The sequence below is a fragment of the Desmodus rotundus genome, chromosome 1 (genome assembly GCF_022682495.2).
Source record: "Desmodus rotundus isolate HL8 chromosome 1, HLdesRot8A.1, whole genome shotgun sequence".
NCBI lineage: Eukaryota > Metazoa > Chordata > Mammalia > Chiroptera > Phyllostomidae > Desmodus > Desmodus rotundus.
Window position 1 is genome coordinate 203,878,739 of NC_071387.1, and position 18,143 is coordinate 203,896,881.

Below are 18,143 nucleotides of genomic sequence, written 5' to 3' on the forward strand. Positions count from 1 at the left end.
AGATGCACCACATCTGGCTTCCGGATCCGAGTTCTTCACTGTTGGACCAGGCTGATTGTCTGGGGAGAGGGGACCCGCTGCAGCACAGAGCTCGCTGGGATGTGGCCAGCAAGGCTACGGGCTTAAAAATAAGCACAAACACTGATCTCTCGGGATCACTAGTTCATAAGCAGGGGTTTCTGTTAGGGCAATGATTCTCAAATTTTAGCATGCATGAAGGTTACCTGGGGTAGTCTGTTAAAATGCTGATTCCCATGGAAATGGAGATCACATGGAGGGGCATCAGCAGGGAGGGGGAGCAGGGGGAATTAGGGGAAAAGGTACAGCGAATAAGAAGCATAAATAGTAGGTACAAAATAGACGGGGAGGTTAAGAATAATATAGGAAATGGAGAAGCCAAAGAACTTATATGTATGACCCATGGACATGAACTGAGGTGGGGGAATGACAGTGGCGGGGGGGTTGGATAGGGCAGAGGGTAATAAAGGAGAGAAAAAAATGGGACAACTGTAATTGCATAATCAAAAAATATATATTTAAAAAATAAATAAAATGCTGATTCCAAGGCTATTGTCTCATGAACCTAGCTTGGGGCTCAGGAATCTGCAGTCACTCCAGGTGATTCTGACTCAGGTAGTTCAGGGACGGAATTTGGTGATACACTTCATTACAAGGGTGACTGTTTGCATATTAAAAATTCACTGACAATGAAGATGAGGAAGCACTCAGGCAATTGATTGAAAATGTCAGGCTTTAATAATTTCTGATGATAAAACTACAATTTTTGAATTGGCAAAAGTTTCTGAAAATTTTATGAAATTTACTTGAAGGAAAGGAAATGAAAGTCATCCCAAGTCTTATCTGCCAGTTAGGAATTTCTGGTCCTGACCAGTGTAAAACTCAATTATAAGTGGAGATAAAAATATTTCTGAAATTATAACGCAAATAATAAAAAAGAATTTAATTAGTATTCAAACTTTTCAGAACACTCTTCATGTGTTACTGTGTGCCTGTTAACAGCTTTTTTGGTTATTTTTAGTATTCCAGATGCAATGAACTCCTCCCATTTTATTAAGAAAAATTTTAAACATACAGGAAAGTTGAAAGAACAGAATAATAAACACCAATATATATACCCACCTCCTCTATGTAACAGTTATTTTGACATTTTGCTATATATCTACATATAATGTTTATAATATTGACTACTTAGCAATGTATAAATATTATATATTTAAGACATTTGTAATATGTGTTGAGCCATTTAGAAGTAACATCATAAAGTTTCACCCCTAAAAATGCACATGGATCCTCCAAGACATAATTCCTGTATAACATAATACTCTTATCACACTAAGAGTATTAATAATATGAACAATAATTCCCTAAAGTCATCTGCTGTCAGGTAATGACCGTTTTTCTTTTTTTATTTTAATAGATATTACTCTTCAGAGCAGTGCTAGGCTCACAGCACAATTGGGCTGGGAGTTCAGAGGATTCCCACGTACCCCTGTCCCCACACAGGCAAGGCCTCTGCGCTGTTAGCACCCAGCGCCATAGCGGTCCATTTGCTACAATCGATGGACCTCCAATGACACGCTATTATCAGCCCAAGTCCACAGTTCTCATGCGTGTTCATTCTTGGTGTTATATGTTCTGTGGGTTTGAACAAACATATGATGACATGTATCCACCACAGAGCATCATAGAGAGTAATTTCACTGTCCTAAAAACCCTCTGTGCTTCACCTGTTCATCCCTCCCACCGCACATCCCTGGCAAACACCGATGTTTTTCCTGTTTCCATGGTGTTGCCTTTTCCAGAATATCATAGTGTTGGGTGGGCTGTGTTTTAACACTTGATAGGCTTTTCACATTTATGTTCTCATTTTGTGTGTCCTGACTTCCTTCCTTTGATTTTTCCTCATGTAGCAACTGCGAACAATAGGCTGCAAGGGACCCCCTTTGTCAGAGGGGGGAGTCCAGGCTTGGTGTCTGGCCTCAGCTACCTGGAGTTGAATAATCCTGCTGGAAACCAAGAACGATATGCTTCCTGGGCAGCTTCTGTGACTGGGCTTCCCCAGGTCATAAACCAAAAGGTATGTGATGCTGTGTGTACAGCAGCCGAAGCAGCCGTGTTGACGGGCACCGGGAAAAGGAGGTTACGTCAAGGTGCTTGGACAGAGAAGGCTGCGATTAGCCTTTTCCGAATCCCAATTTATGTTCTGTATGAGGAAATGAAAGCATACCTAATAACAAGAAACGGAAGGTTTGTTATCTTGTGTGTCCATATTTCAGTTAAAATGCCTAGTAAATCCCAAGAGAAATTAATGACAAAATTTGCATTTTAAGCTGTTGCCCTAAATTTGATTGTTTTCCCTGTTCCCTAATTCAGAGGAGCTATGGATTCTTTGTAGAGGAAGGTGTTCACGCTTGTTATATTTGCTGGATCACCTTTCTTCCTGTGCTCTTGGCTTGCATGCTCCTGGGGCCACGTAAATTCAGCTAGAATCAACGTGGCTAGTAGAAGTTTAGGAAGTTCTATTAACAGTCAGTTCTCTTTTAATGCAACGAATGTGTTCCTTAAAGCTCAAGAGCAAGGCAATATTGCACAATAAAAAGACTATAAGGTTTATAGGAAAAATAGGGTTAGGCACACAACAATCAAAAGTTTAATCTGTGACACTCATTAAAAAAAAATAGGCACCAAAAAAACTAAAACCACACCAAACCCAGCAGCACAGTTCTATACACGTTAAATTGTTAAGAAATGCAGATACTATAGTAAATATGGCACACTACCTCTAAAAAGATCTGAAGCATGCTGGGTGCTGGACCAGTTACAGCTTGTGAATTGTTGTGAAGTGGAAGGAGAACAATGAGAAATGACAGTTGTAACACCGGATGTAGATGGGGGTAGTTTATCACACAGGCAGTGAACGAGATGGACGTTCGAGGTATGTGCTTGTGTGTTTTGTGTACCCCTATGTGTTTGGTTCAGTGTGTCCAGTTTTCTGTGTTCACCTGGTGTTTCCTGTGGACAAAATTACATGTAAGAAAAGGCAAAACTTGTGTGGTATGCTTCTATTATTCCTTAATATAACATCTCAATGGAACAAATTCATATCTTCAAAACAAATGCTATAGCAGAATTGATTCTATGATCTCTTCCCTGCCATGGGAGCCACACAATGTCCCAGGCGAAACTTGACTTTCAGAGATTAAGACACTTGGACTCAGAGCTTCTCAAGTTATCCCCCTAGCACCATACAGCACCCACCTGCCTCCTAATAAGGCTGATGGAGGAGGGGAGGATTTTCCCCAGAAGTCTCATCTTAAAGTGCCATTCATTGAGATTCAAAGTGACCTATGTCCATTGTCAGTACCCCATACACCTTTTAAAACCCTACACTGTTGACTAGGGAAAAGCAGGCATTCTTTGCTGTTCTCAACTATGCACTTTTCCACGTAGTTCTGTAACTGTTTATAGCTAGCTGTGCAAGCTCATTAGTTGGACAGGAAAGGAAGAGAGAAAGTAGAGACATTTCACAGCTCTCTGACCACGCAGTTCAGAAGAGCCTGGGCAGCGATGGAGGGCAATGTGACCGACTTTGCATTTGTCACGGTTGGATGCTGCAACCAGGGTGTACCAGCTCTCTCCAAAGCCAGTGAGGCACATCTCTGCCTAATTCTGTGCTCAGTGACATCATGGAGGTAGCCTGAAATCAGCCATGGTGACAGTAGTTACACTCAAGAAATTGGCAAATGCTACAAATCAGAGCCTTTTTGTTCCTGGGAGAGCAGATTGTTAACAGCCAGCACATCCGCGGTCTGGAAGCGTCAGACATGCCCGACGCAGAGCAGTAATGCCTACCTGTCTTAAGTGTCTTCAGGGAGAAGGAGTAACGGTCTTCACTTGAGGGACGTGTTAAGTGTCTCAGAGTCAGGATACTTAATTTTAAATTTAATTGCACATGCTTATTTACTGTAATGTGAATGCATTTCCTTTTCTTCTGCCCTCTGCAGGTGCGGGAGTGTATTGCCTTTAAAATAATATTTCAATAACTAGAAAATGAATGTCCTGTTGGTTTTTTTAAAAAAATTTATGCATGTACACAAGATACAAAAAAAATATGCCTTCCCTAGCTGGCCCTAATTTCCCCAGACTTGTCCTCTAAAGAAAGTGAATTGCTTTTTAAAAAATTTGAACAAGAAATAATTGGAATTAACATAAGAGTGGCTTTTGATTTTGTCTTAATGGGGATTGAGCTTAAATGCCAAAAGGAAAATATTGTTGCATAAAACCCTGATTTCTGATGTTGACTTCTTTACCTGTATAGCTGACACCTTTATATGAGCTGGTAAAGGAAGTACCCTGTGCCTCGGTGAAAAGACTCTACCTGAGACGGGCTCTGGAGGAATACCTGGATGAATCTGACCCCTGCCATTGCCAGCCTTGTCAGAACGGCGGCCTAGCCACTGTGGAGGGGACCCAGTGTCAGTGCCATTGCAAACCATACACATTTGGCAGTGCATGCGAGCGAGGGGTCCTCGTACAGGGCGAAGCAGGTCAGTGCGCTGAATTGTCTCTGATGTGTTGGACCCATGGAAAAGGGATTTCCCCTCCCCCTCTGGCCCCTGAGGTGGCCCTTCTTGCTGTATGGAGAGGAGGAAGTCTCACTGAGCATTTCAGTTCAGTATCTCTGTCCCTATTCCACTTCCGGATTGTAGATTCTGGGGCCAAGACCTGTGGCTGTCTCTCTGAATTTTCTGTCTGAATTAACAGACCTGCTGTGCCTGCACCATCCCCCTTCCTCCATTAGACCAGATTAGTGCCTAAAGCACCTTCTATCTCTCCAAAGTCATCTCATTAAGGTTTGGTCATCACGTAGGTCTGTGGAGCAAGGGTTCGAGTTGTCCAAACCTTCCGGTGGCAAGCTCCTTGAGTCATCTTTATTTCTATTTTGTGTTCCGTCCCATCAATCAATTACTCGCACATGTCTGTTGAACATCTGCTGTGCACTCCGCAGTGTGCTTGGGGCTTTAAGCACTTTAGTACAGGGCTCTGTGAAGGTCCTTTATGAGGAGACAAAGTATGAGACAATGTATGTACATTTATTTTTATATGTGTTTATGTCTCTCTCCACTCGAAAGCTCATTTCTTCCGATCAGGACTGTTTGGTTTATTTCCAGAGCCTGACATGCACCTCGACTTACAGAAGTCACTTAATAGATGCCTGATAAATGAATAAACACGTGACTAAACTGTGGTTGCTTATAGACAAGCATCAGGAAGGCACCCTTGCCCTCCACACGTCTCCCCAAGGGAACTGTCCGGGTAAATTAAAATTCCACCACGGACTCTCCTTTGTGGCTTGGATTTCCAGTGTTTTATAAAAATGGAAGCTTCCCCTGCTGGGAAGGAGTGGAATAGCAATCATAATATATCAAGCTGCTATTAACCCCCATTGATATATACTCAGGGGACTACTTTATTAACTCAGTTTCTAATTATGGAAGAAAGCATAAGAAAGATCATGGGAAAATATTATACAAATTAGTTTGGGTGGATGGTACTGAGGAAAGGGGGTAGAGTGGGTTGTACAGTAGAAATAACTAAAGAACATACAGTAACACACCCATCTATTATTAGAAAACAATGTTTGGGAGAATGGTTTCTGACCTCAGTTTCTAACCAGTAAAGCTAAGTTCTTAGAACATGGCTCAAGTTCTCTCTTGCCTCCCCCAAGAAACATGATGGGGGGAAACACTAAAGAACTGTGAGTCATGCGTCAGCCTGAGGTGGAGGGTAGCCGGGGTGAGCTGGGGAAGGATGCTGACAGGCAGTAAAAGCATTCCCCTGCTTGCATGCTGCCTTTCTTTGTAGAGTTCCAGCCCGGGTTGGCAGCCTGGAGTGTACAGTACATTATGTCCTTCTCATCCCCTACCACTGCTTAACAACAGGAGCTTATTGTCTTCATTGAGAGACTGTGGGGTGGTGAAAACAACCTGAACTCAGTCATAAGCCCGGGTTACAGTCTGGATTTGGCTTTTAGCAGCCACTATAGTGTGAGGCATGGAGTTCAACCACTTTGTGGTGGATTCCACACCTGTCCAGTTAGGATAGTAACTGACCGCCTGCTCACCTGGATTCATTCTTGTGAGCAGTAAATAAATGATAGAATACATGTGAAAGTGCTTTGAAATGGTTGTAAAATGATAAACAAATTTAAGATATTGTAAGGAGTTTGTGAATGCAGCCTTGCAGTGGACAACCCCGGTCAGTGTGCAGAGACCTCTGGCCATTGCCGAAGACCTCAGTGAACGCTGGAGGTAGTAAGTCCCCATATCGTCCTCTGCCCCAGCACCCACATGAGCAGGAAGCTGAGCACTGAACTCTGAAATCTCCCTCTCCAAGTACTTTCTGAACAACCCGTCTCTCATCTCACAGGGAGGGTTGATGGAGGATGGAACTGCTGGTCCTTATGGAGCCCCTGTGTTGAAGGAAAGAAAACAAGGCATCGTGAATGCAATAACCCATCTCCCAGCGGGGGAGGGCTATCCTGTATTGGAGAAAAATCAGAAAGCAGGCAGTGTGGAGAAGAAGACGAGGAGCTGAGGAATCTGCGGTAATGGAGACCAGACCTGCTGGCGATGGCACGAAATTCATTGTGCACTGCTGTACGCGTGGACTAGGCGATTGCTGCCACTAAAAGATTTGAAAGTTAAATGGAGATTTTTATCTGTGACCGCTTTGCCCTTTAGCCCTGGGCTCAGTTGAAGGACCGAGGCATGTCGTGGCCACTTGCACTCATGTTCCAAGTTTTCCGGACGTGGGTACAAAAGGCTGGGGAACTGGGAGGCAGTTTGGGTCCACAGACAGGGCAGCAGCGCTGGCATCAAGTAGATGGGCCACCTCCCTGCTGGGTGACCCCGGGCAAGTTAGTCGCCACACCGCTAACATTAAGGTCATCATGGCAGATAAAATGATAACTGAGTTTGGTCAGAATTAAAAAGGATTAAGCATGTAAGGTAATTAGCCCAGTGCCTGGCTCAGAGTAAGCATTCAAGACTATTTGTTTTACTTTTCCAATACACCTCTTCTTATTTATTTACTTATTTACTTAGGATTGACCAAAAGGCCAGTTGCTTGAGAGGGCTAACAGCTTTTTTGAAAAAGTCAGTAAATTTTTATTTAAAGATGATCACATTGCAATTCCTTCCACTTAGTTCCTCCTGAGTTGGAGTTTAATATTGAAGTTTGCCCTATTTTGGCAAACTTCAATATTAATGCACAGCTGTCTTCCCAGTCAGTCCACAACCCTTTAGGTGGAGACTCCTTGATCTCTACGTGAATATGGACATACTTCAAAAAGTCCCTACTTGCAACCTTCGGGGTCCAATTTCTTTAATCAATTTATTTTAGATCCCTAGAAGTTATTATACATGGTGGGAAGTATATCGCAGTTTTGGCGAGTGATCTAAAATCTCAGTCGTTTCTAATATTGAAAAGTCTTGCTACACACAATTTTTTCTTGAGAGCCTGGCAAAAAATGTTCCAGGTCTCATTGCCACCATTGCAATATGCTTACCACGACGGAAGCATAACCTGTGTCTCAGTGTAGGCACCCGAGACGGCGAATATCTTGAACGGTTAGCCCGGTGGTCTGGCACTCACTTCCTGTGGCCAGGACCTTGTGAACGCTCTCTCAGAAATGCTTCGTTGATGAATCATACCCTGTCCTACTAACCTCTTCTAAGCAGGGATTGGCAAAAAGTTCTAGTTAGATACACTGAAGGTCATGGAGTTGGAGAAAGCATGCTACTTGGGAATCCGGAGGTGCCATGCCTTATTCTTAGGTCTTCGATATCTCATATTGTAACATAAGCAGTGTCTGCTGACTGAGGAAGGTGGAGCTGGTGGAATGATGATGAGAGGGGGCTGCTGCCTCTGGGTACATGTCTCTGGGAACATTGTTGCCAAACAGCAAGTGGGGTCCCAACGACCAACGCCACCCCCTAGGCAAAATTCCAGAGGCAAAGTTTTGGTGATAAAGGAAAGGAGTCTTTATTCAAAAGCTTCACAATTTTGGAATAACAACTTTCTATGTGCATTAGTCACTTAAACTATTAATTAAGGCTAAGCTCTTTAATTGTTTTTTTCTTTTTTTAAAATTATATTTTATTGATTATGCTATTACAGTTGTCATGATTTTTTGTCCTTTGCACCCCTCCACCCAGAACCCCTCACTCCCTCAGGCAATCCCCCCACCATTGTTCATGTCCATGGGTCATGCATATAAGTTCTTTGGCTACTCTTATTTCCTATGCTGTACTTTACATCCCTGTGGCTATTCTGTAACTACCTATTCGTACTTTTTACAATCCCCTCACGTCATCACCCATTCCCCCACACTGCCCTCCCATCTGGCAACCATCACAATGCTCTCTGTATCCATGATTCTGTCTCTGTTCTTGTTTGCTTAGTTTGTTTTTTAGAGACAATTGTTGATGGATATGTATTTTTTGCCATTTATTGTTTATAGTTTTGATCTTTTTCTTAAGTAAGTCCCTTTAATATTTCATATAATAGTTTGGTAATGATGAACTCTGTTAGTTTTTTCTTGTTTGGGAAACACTTTATCTGCCCTTCGATTCTAAATGATAGCTTTGCTGGGTAGAGCAATCTTGGCTGTAGGTCCCTGCTTTTCATGACTTTGAATATTTCTTGACAATCCCTCCCAGCCTGCGAAGTTTCTTTTGAGAAATTAGCTGACAGTTTTATGGGAACTCTCCTGTAGGTAACTAACTTATTTTCTCTTGTTGCATTTAAGATTCTCTCTTTAACCTTTGGAATTTTAATTATGTGTCTTGGAGTGGGCCTCTTTGCATCTATCATAATTGGAACTCCCTGTGCTTCCTGGACTTGCATGTCTATTTTCTTCACCAAATTAGGGAAGTTTTCTTTCACTATTTTTTCAAATAGATTTCCAGTCTCTTGCTCTTTCTCTTCTCCTTCTGGCACCCCTATGATGAGAATGCTGGACCTCTTGAAGTTTTCCCAGAGGCTTCTTATACTATCCTCATTTTTTAGATTCTTTTTTCTTCTTGTTGTTCTGATTGGTTGTCTTTTGCTTCCTTATGTTACAAATCATTGATTTGATTCTTGGCTTCATCCACTCTGCTGTCATTTCCCTGTAAATTGTTCTTTATTTCAGTGAGTATATCCTTCATTTCTGACTAGATCTTTTTTATGCTGTTGAGGTCTTCACTAAGTTCCTTGAGCATCCTTATAACCAGTGTTTTGAACTGATTATAGTGTGTCTGATAGATTGCCTATCTCCATTTCGTTTAGCGCTTTCTCTGGATTTGCGATCTGTTTTTTCATTTGGTCCATGTTTCTTTATCTCCTCATTTTGGCAGGCTCCCTGTGTTTGTTTCTATGTATTAGGGAGAGCTGCTTTGACTCTGTGTCTTGGTAGTGTGGCCTAATGTAGTAGGTGTCCTGTAAGGTATAGTGATGCAGCCACCCCTATCACCCAAGCTGGGTACTCAAGGCATGCCCTTTGTGTGGGCTGAGTACACCTTCCTCTTGTAAATGAGCCTTGGTTGCTATTGGCAGATCAATAGGAGGGACTTACCCAGGCCAGTTAGCCACAAGGATTGACTGTGACCACTTACCACCAACCTCCACCCTCCATGGAGAATCAGCTGTGCAGGGACAGGGTGGTGGTGCTCCAATGTGGACTGTAGCTGTCCACTGGTTGTGCTGGCCCTGGGGTTTCCTGGATGGTACAGGACAAGGTTAGCCTCCCCCTGTGTTTTTCCCAGGGCCAACCTGCCTGAGTCATAAAGCAGTCTGAGATGGCTGCTACTTGTGCTGGGCTTGGAGTTTCCCAGGCAAAGCCAAACTGTGAATCTAGACTGGCTGCTGCTAGTGCGGGGCCTGGAGCTCACTGAGGCTGGCTGTTGCTTGTTTGGGGGGATTTAGGAATTTATGTAATATAAGCCAAGACCAGCCTCATACGGAAAAGCAGTTTGGGTGGACCTGTAAGTTGGGTGGGGCGGAATCTCTGGGGATCTCCAAGGTGGGTCAAAGAGTGTTAGCCAGGTTGACTGGAGTCTCAGACAAGGCAGCAGCTTGCTGGCTCTGTGACGGAGGGTTTAGAAAAGGGAGTCCTTTCAGATGCAAATGAAAAACTTGCTATGGTGCAAAATACTAATTATACTGTGGAAATTTATCACATTAATGATATTTTGTTTCCTTTTCCTTCCAGATTGCTTGAACCGCATTGCTTTCCTTTGCCTTCGGGTTCAACAGAATTCTGTCCACCACCCCCGGCCTTGGACCACGGATTTGTTCAAGTTGGTTATGAGAGAGACATATTTTCCCTTTATATATACTTTTTGCTTCAAGTTCTACCTCTCTTCTGTTGTTATGATCCATGTCCTCCTCCATGATGAAGTGGTGCTAAATATTTTATGTGTGCATCTTAGTTTTCGTGATGGGGCTTTTAGATCATGACTTTTGTTCTTTGACCCAAGGTGATTAGAATTCTGCAGAAGGCGGTATATCTTCTGTGGCAGGGTAATCAATACTGCCGCCCAGTGAATTAGAAGTGTAATCACGCCAGAGAAACATTTCCATTCCCACTAAAACAGAAATCTGTAAGCAAGTTCTTCATAATGAGGACTTTCTCTATTCTTGCCATTAAAAGAAACCTTTTTCTAAAAATTTTTTTTTCACAAAAGGGTTTGTGATGGAGTATTATGCTTATTCCAGGAGCCAATCAGACCTTTAGCCAGTGTTGGTGAGATATGTATGAGTCATTATACTTTGGGCACTTTTCTTGTTCAGGAAGGAACATGAGCTGTCTGCTACCTGTCATTCTAGGGAATTTTCCTGGCTTTGGGACCCTGTTAATTTGTGCCCCTCTCACTCCCTCCTTGTTACGGTGAGGCTCGGGCCCTGGACCCAGTGAAGTCTCCTCCTGATTCATAAAGGAGATGTTGTTCATCTGGGTTCTCTGTGTGCGGCCAGCCTTGCTTTCTCCACGAATGAGTTTGCCTCTCAAATTGCAGGCCTTAGAACATACATGCTCTGAGATTTTGCTGAAGTTTTGTCCAATGGATGTACTGTTGGGAGATGGAAGAGCACTGTATGTATGTGTGGAGGGGAGGGGGGAGAGAGAGAGAGAGAGAGAGAGATGAACCTAGTGCTACTAACACTCATATTGTCCCACTACAGTCACCACAGTCTGAGAAGTTCCTGACGGTAGCCTAGGCTCAGAGAGTGAGGCCATGCAGACTAACATACTTTAGCAAACCATGAGGCTGTTGTCCCAAACTCCACTGCCCGTAGTGTCCTGTAAGGAGCCCACAGACTGGCTACATCAGAGTCACCTAAGACCTTAAAAATAGAGGTGGCTGCTTACCCCTTGTCTTTCATTTTTCCTCATTCTGTAGGTTTAGAGTAGATCCTGAGAGTCTATATTTTTCTAAATTGCTGCTAACTACCAACAGTTCTTAGAGAGAGCCAAGTTTACACATAGCTGAGTTCAACTTTCTCATACAGGAGTCCTTTTTGTGAGGCCCAGGAGCAGAGCTAGAACAAAAAGCCAATTGAGAGTCCTTCCCCATTTTCTTCAAACCTCCACATCAACCTGGGCCTCTGTTTCCTACCAGCTTCCATGAAGGAGCCAGCCTGGGCCAGGGCTGACAATGGAGAGAAGGGTACACCATGGAATCCTGTTCTAATGCCTGTAGCATAGCCAGTCCAGCTCCAAGCCCTCTCCCAGGAGAGACACCAAGCAAGCCTGGTTGCCCTCTCAAGGCTCAGACTTCAGACTCTTCTGTGCTTTACTAAGAAGGCTCACCTCCTGGCATTAGAGGCTAATGACATGCCCTTGAATCTGACCCAGCCCAGCAGCCCTTTCCCTACAGGGTGGGGCGGGAGAAGATCAACATTCTGCTTCCTCTGAAAGTCACCAGGGGGAGACTTGACTTTCAAGAACTGGCTGATGGGATTTGAACCTGTCTGTTCAAACTGGCATTCATCAGGCAGTGTTGCCAGTGAACAGCCCCTAACACCTTACCGTGAAGGGTTGGCTGACTAGGGTGTTTCCAAAATCTGACAACAAACTGCCTTTAACTAAAAGTATAAAGGAGAGAAGTCACTTGGACAGTGTGTACTAAAGTAATTTTAGAAAAATGCTTAGTACAGTGCTTGGTATTTTGAGCACAATCAATAAATTATGGTACAGTGACATCAATGGCTTTATTTCAGTTGACGGTGGGACTATAAACAAAAACTATTTTTATAAACAATTTTTAAACCAGTGATTTCAATGTTGGTTGCCTGATGATTAAAACAAGGCGTGGTTTATAGACAAAATATATCTAAAGAAACATTTTGGTGATGCAAAACAGGCATACTCTTTCCCTCTCTTTTATTTCTGTTTAGGGTGAAGATACCACGTTTCCTGTTGGGAAGAACATAGTGTACACCTGCAGCGAGGGATACTCTCTCGTTGGAGACCCCATTGCCAGATGTGGAGATGATTTACAGTGGCTTGTCGGGGAAATGCATTGTCAGAGTGAGTGGCCTCGGCTGTAGCCTAAACTTTAAGATGAGATAATAATGTGGAAGAGAATGAATTGAGATAAATAATTGCTCATCAAGTACCCCACGTCTTGACCTCCCTTTTCTGAAAGGTTCATACAATCCTGAGTTTCAGGAGTGCCTTGAGTAAGGTCTCAGCATTCTCTAGCTGCTAGAGCTCCTGGTAGGTGCAACACATTTTATTGCAATTTTAAAGTTTCTGGGACCAATTAGAATTGGCCAGGAAGCTCAGTTCTGGCTAAGACCATCAAGACATCTTCTAAAGTTCAATAAGTAGGAGTGTACCGCAATCAATACCACAATCAATCTCTATCCTTAAATGTTTTGGATCCTCTTCCGTTCCAGTGCAGGCAAATTGTGTTACGTTAACACTACTCTTTGGCTTCTATCTCAGTTGCACTGCATAGAAGTTCATTCGGCAGATGGAGAGACAGTGTAGAGATATATTTTTCCTATATCGCTTGGCCTGTGCCTGGAAGGAATGCCTTAGTGAACACAAGCACATTTTTTTCTCTTGCATATACACCGATAAGTGAAATTTCTGAGTCATAGGGGACATCTACATTTAAATTTAGAAGATACTGCCAGCGTTCCATGTGATCAGTACCAATTTGCATCCCTACCAAAATCTGAGAAGTTAAGATTGCTCTGAATCCTCACTCACATCATCTATAAAATTTTTTAGCTATATGATGAGTGGGTAGTGATATCTTTTAATCTGTATTTCTTTCTGATGAATAGTGATGTTAAACCTGTTTTCACTTGTTTATTGGATATTTGGCTAGCCTCTTTGGTGAAGTGGTTGTCCAATCTTTTGTTCATTTTTAAGGTTTATCTTTTTTCTTACTGGTTTGTAGGACCTCCTCTCTTCTTCTTTGCCTCTTTTGCTGTTTTATCTTTCTGTCTCTGTCTGAAGTTCTTCAGCAGAAATTACTGAAATAGAATATAAACATTCCCTAGCTGGGGGTAATAGAGCCCATAACTGGTTCAATGAAAAATTAATCAGATACTTCTGCTTGAAGAATTTCTTTCCCTTTATTGTGTATATACCAGTGGAAAACAGTCCCAGTCTCTTTTCATTTTATAATGTCTTCATTTTATCGTCATTTTTGAAGGATATTTTTGGGGGGTAAGGAATTTCAAGTTAGCATTTATTTTCTTTAAACTCTTTAAAGACTTCAGTACATTGCCTCTAACTTACTGTTTTGGTATTTTTTTTGTCTTTGTTTTTCAGCAGCAACTCTACTCTGATGTGCCCTGGTGTGATTTTCTTTGTCTTTATGCTGGTTGATACTCACAGGAGGTCTTGAACCTGTGCTTTAAGGTTCTTTGTCAATTTTAGAAAATTCTTGACTAATGTGTCCTAAAATATTTCATCTGTCCCACTCTTGTTCACTCTCCTCATGAGACACAAATGATACATTTTTAGACTCTATAGATTATATACATTCTTTTCTTTGTTTTACATCATTTTCCTCTTTGTTTCATTCTAAATTTTCTATTGATCTTAGTTTGTTAATTCACTGTACAGTTGTACATAATGTACTTTTAAGAGCTCTGTTGAATTCTTAATTTTATTTTCCAATTCTAGATATTCCATTTGTCTGCTTTTCTGTATGTTCTAATTCTCTGCTGAAATTTCTTATCTTGTCTTTTATTTTTTCCCAACATGTTAATCACAGTTATTTCAAGGTCCATGTCTATTAATCCCATTTTCTGGATCTGCTGTGGGTCTGCTTCTATAGTCTTTTTATTTTATTTTGGTCAATTCTTATCTTTTTTGACTGTTAGTTTTGATTTAATGTCAGTTTATGAGTGAAAAGTTAAAGAAATGATTTGAGGCTCTGCATGACATCTTCCTCGACAGAAGGTTTGTTTTGTTTCTGGCAAGCGATGAGTCTGGTTTATGCCCACTTTGCCTTTATTCCCAGTGTGTAGCTGTTAATGGACCCCAACTGAAACTGTGATAAGAAATTCTACTTAGGTCCCTTCTGTTTGACAGGACTGGGCTCTAATTTTTATCTCCTAGCCCTGTGAAACTGCCTAAAACTCCACACAACTTTTCAGCCTCTAAGCTGCATTTTTCTCCTCAGTTTAGCAGCCTTTCAACATCCCCCCCCCCCCCCCCCGCAAATTTGCAAATACTCCAAGGACAAAGGCATTACCAAATGTTGTCATCACCACTTTAGACTTCCTTTCTCTCTGGAACTTGGACCTTCAAAACTTGACTTGCATCTTCTGTCCTCAGCAGCATACAATGCACTTGCTGAAACTGAGGCACTTGACAGATGCTGCTTTGAATGGATGAGTAAATGGGTTTGCTGGTGCAGAAAGAGTAGTATTTTGTAGACCATCGTCCATTAGAGAGATTGCCAAGATTTTTTTAAATTGTGAATTCTGACTTGCTTTCCATCACTATGCATGCTTCTCATTTTTCTCTTTGCTGTTTTTTCAAGTAAAAGATTTCAGCTAATGAACTAATCAAGCAAGAAAGAAAAGAGATGAGAAACAACATTTCACACTTTTATGGTTACAAGGCTAAAGGCAATTCTTCAAAAGTTTTAGATAGTAAAATTTCCAATTGGATACATGCTAATGATACACCAACGAACATCATTCTTGGGAAAATTCTAGTGGGGCTTAACCAGACCAGAGAGATAAGTGGCAGTCGTGAAAAGTCTGGTTTTGACAGCAGGTTGGACTATAGGATTCTGTTTATAAGCTAATTTATTTTAAATTGTCACAATGCTTTGAGGGTAGGCGTGGAGGGCGGGAGCTGTTTCAGTCTTCAGTCATTCATTGGTTAACTTCACGTGGGCTCAGTGGAGTGTGGCATGTCTTCTAATGTGAAAAAGCAGAGCGAGTCCAGCAGGGCCGTTCAAAGCCGTCCTGCTTTTTCAAAGATGGTGCAGGAAAGCAATGACTCTTGTGCTCTGTGCGTGACTTTTTTTTAATCTTTAGAAATTGCCTGTGTTCTCCCTACACTGATGGATGGCGTTCAGAGTCATCCCCAGCAGCCTTCCTACACCATTGGCGATAAGGTGACCTTTTCCTGTTCCGATGGCATGTCCTTAGAAGGTCCTTCGACATTTCTCTGTGGATCCAGCCTGAAGTGGAGCCCTGAGATAAAGGATGTCCGTTGTGCGCGTAAAGGTGAGCGGTCCAGGTCTGTTCAAGGATGCCCGCACTCAGGAGAGTGACAGTCCTGGTGGGGGTCCTTGGTGGCCCCGAGTCACTGTAACAGTTGAGTCTTTGCCTCCATCCCTGTCCCTCCATGAGAAGGAGGTCAGTTTGTAGACCAAATAACAGGCTTCGATACTGGGCACACGTAGTCTCACGGGATGAAAGAAAGTCAAGAATAGCCCTGGTGATTCTAAAATTGTAATCGAAATCCCTTATATCACAGATTAGCTTTGTATCACTTATGGTGCCAAGGAAAAGGATTTTTAAAAGCGAATTGCTGGTTTCCTCCTGATTCTAAATATACTTTCATTAAGTAAAAAATTGAGATAATAATTATATGAAGTTCTGTATGTTTTATTTATGGGCTTTCAGAGAGTTTATTAGTATTATTGAAATTAAAGTTTTAAAAGCATTTACATTTAACGCTGCAAAGCACAAGTGATTGAAGGAAAAGTGTTGTGGCTTGTGAAATTGTTCTGAATAGTGTAAATCCAAAAAATGTAGTGTTTTGAACATTAAGCAAATTAAAATGGTGTTTTGGAACTTGAGGTGGAAAAAGATTTGGAAAGCCAAATCATTTCTTTTTTAGAGATACTTAAGATGAAATGGATTTGTTTTTTAAAATAACCCTTTGTTTGTTCTTTGTTTACATTTTTTAAAATAACTAAAAATATTTGAAATAATTAAAAACAGGAGAGAAGAAAAACCCTCTTGCATTCCATTTTACATGGTATTCTTATTTCCCTTGGCTATGATTTTGAATTCGGTGCTGAAACTTGTCCTTTCTAGGGAGCATGAAGTACTAGATGCCGTGAGAGATGCCATCAGGTGAGTTAGGTGGGCACAACTACGACGAGCAGGCTGCGTGGGGCACCCTGGGACTCACGTCTCCATGGGCAGTGGTGTGAAAGGGATGGGACAGACGAGGAAGGCGGCCTGTCCCATGGAATGCCCAGCACGAGCTACCACGTGCACTTTAGTCCTACCGGAGAAGGTTGCTTTTCCTCCACATGCACGGAAGCACGTATAGACATTTATTTGCATATATTTGCATATTGCAGTTTGTTTGCGCGGTTGAAGGAATGCACCTGTGCCGGTAATTCTGCAGTGAACGAGAGCAGCGTACCATTGGTGCGGTTGCTCCTGAACTCCAAAGGGGAGCACATGCCTGTCTTTCTGAAATGTCCGCTTCAGCCGTTTTATAGCACAGTTTGGTATGAAATTTCTCCCACTTAGTAGCACATTCTATTTACGTTTTAATTAAGAATGTTTTCCAGACCTGCATGTTTTCAGGAGATGTAGATATTAATAACTACCTAAAAATAAGCCTATAACAAACAAAAAATCCAAGTTTGCCAGCCTCCAAAGTGAATTGTTTCAAAATACCTGCTGTGTCAATATTTAGCCTTTTTTATTGCGGTAAAATATACATACCACAAATTGGCCATTTTAACCATTTTAAAGGTGCAGTTCGGTGGCATTAAGTACATCCACACTGTTGTGTAACCGTCACCACATCCATCTCCAGGACTTCCTCATCCTCCCAAACCAAAATTCTGTACCTCTAAAACACTAAACCCGCATTCCCCACCCAGTTAGTACTTAGTCTTAATGAGAAGGTGATTTGGTTTTAAAATAGTAAAGGTACATACTCTACATGATCCCTAATTGCATGTTTGTTTGGCTAATTGAGCTACAAAGAAAACAAAGTTGTGCTCTTTTTAAATGCTAAAGTCTTTGGTCTAGATAATTCTATAAGGAATTTTCACAAAGTATAAAAACTTTTAGCAAATATTTAAAATCTAAAATGATTAGCAAGTGAAGTTCTAATCATAATGCAGGAATAATTTCCATGGCTTTGACATTGAACTTTAGATTCGGTACATTTTCGATTAAATTTTCTCAACTCCAGCGCTGTTGGAATTTTGGGCCTGATAATTCTTTGAGGCGATAATTCTCTGTGCACTGTGAGAAATTTAGCAGCATCCTGACTTCCACCCACTAGATGTCAGTAGTGCCCCCCAGTGACAACCAAAAACATCTTTAGACATTGCCAAATTGTTACCAAAGGGACCTGAGGGGGGACGAGATTCTACTACTGAATTGACATCCCCCTTCTCTCGGGGTCCTCCTGTATTAGGTTCTCCTTGCCCACCACCAGGGAATTATAGCTCTTAATGTCAGAGATTGGTGAAAAGGAAAGGAATTATTTATTCAAAAGTTATACAGACTTAAGAGTAATGACTTAATGTCTTCATTAAAATCCCAAAGTTCCTTAAAACACCTACACACACACACAGTCCTTCCTTCCCCCCTTTGCCCAGCCCAGGGTACCGTAT

General features: G+C 41.9%; 1 protein-coding gene across 1 annotated transcript in view; it reads left to right on the top strand.

The window, feature by feature from the left end:
• C7 (complement C7) overlaps positions 1-18,143 on the top strand; it is a 54,286-nt gene that overhangs the window by 27,046 nt on the left and 9,097 nt on the right. The window contains exons 10-15 of the mRNA XM_024578494.4: positions 1,932-2,098; positions 4,340-4,568; positions 6,451-6,628; positions 10,277-10,364; positions 12,463-12,595; positions 15,583-15,774. Of these exons, the coding sequence (XP_024434262.2) occupies positions 1,932-2,098; positions 4,340-4,568; positions 6,451-6,628; positions 10,277-10,364; positions 12,463-12,595; positions 15,583-15,774 (987 nt within the window). The remainder of the gene's footprint in view (positions 1-1,931; positions 2,099-4,339; positions 4,569-6,450; positions 6,629-10,276; positions 10,365-12,462; positions 12,596-15,582; positions 15,775-18,143) is intronic.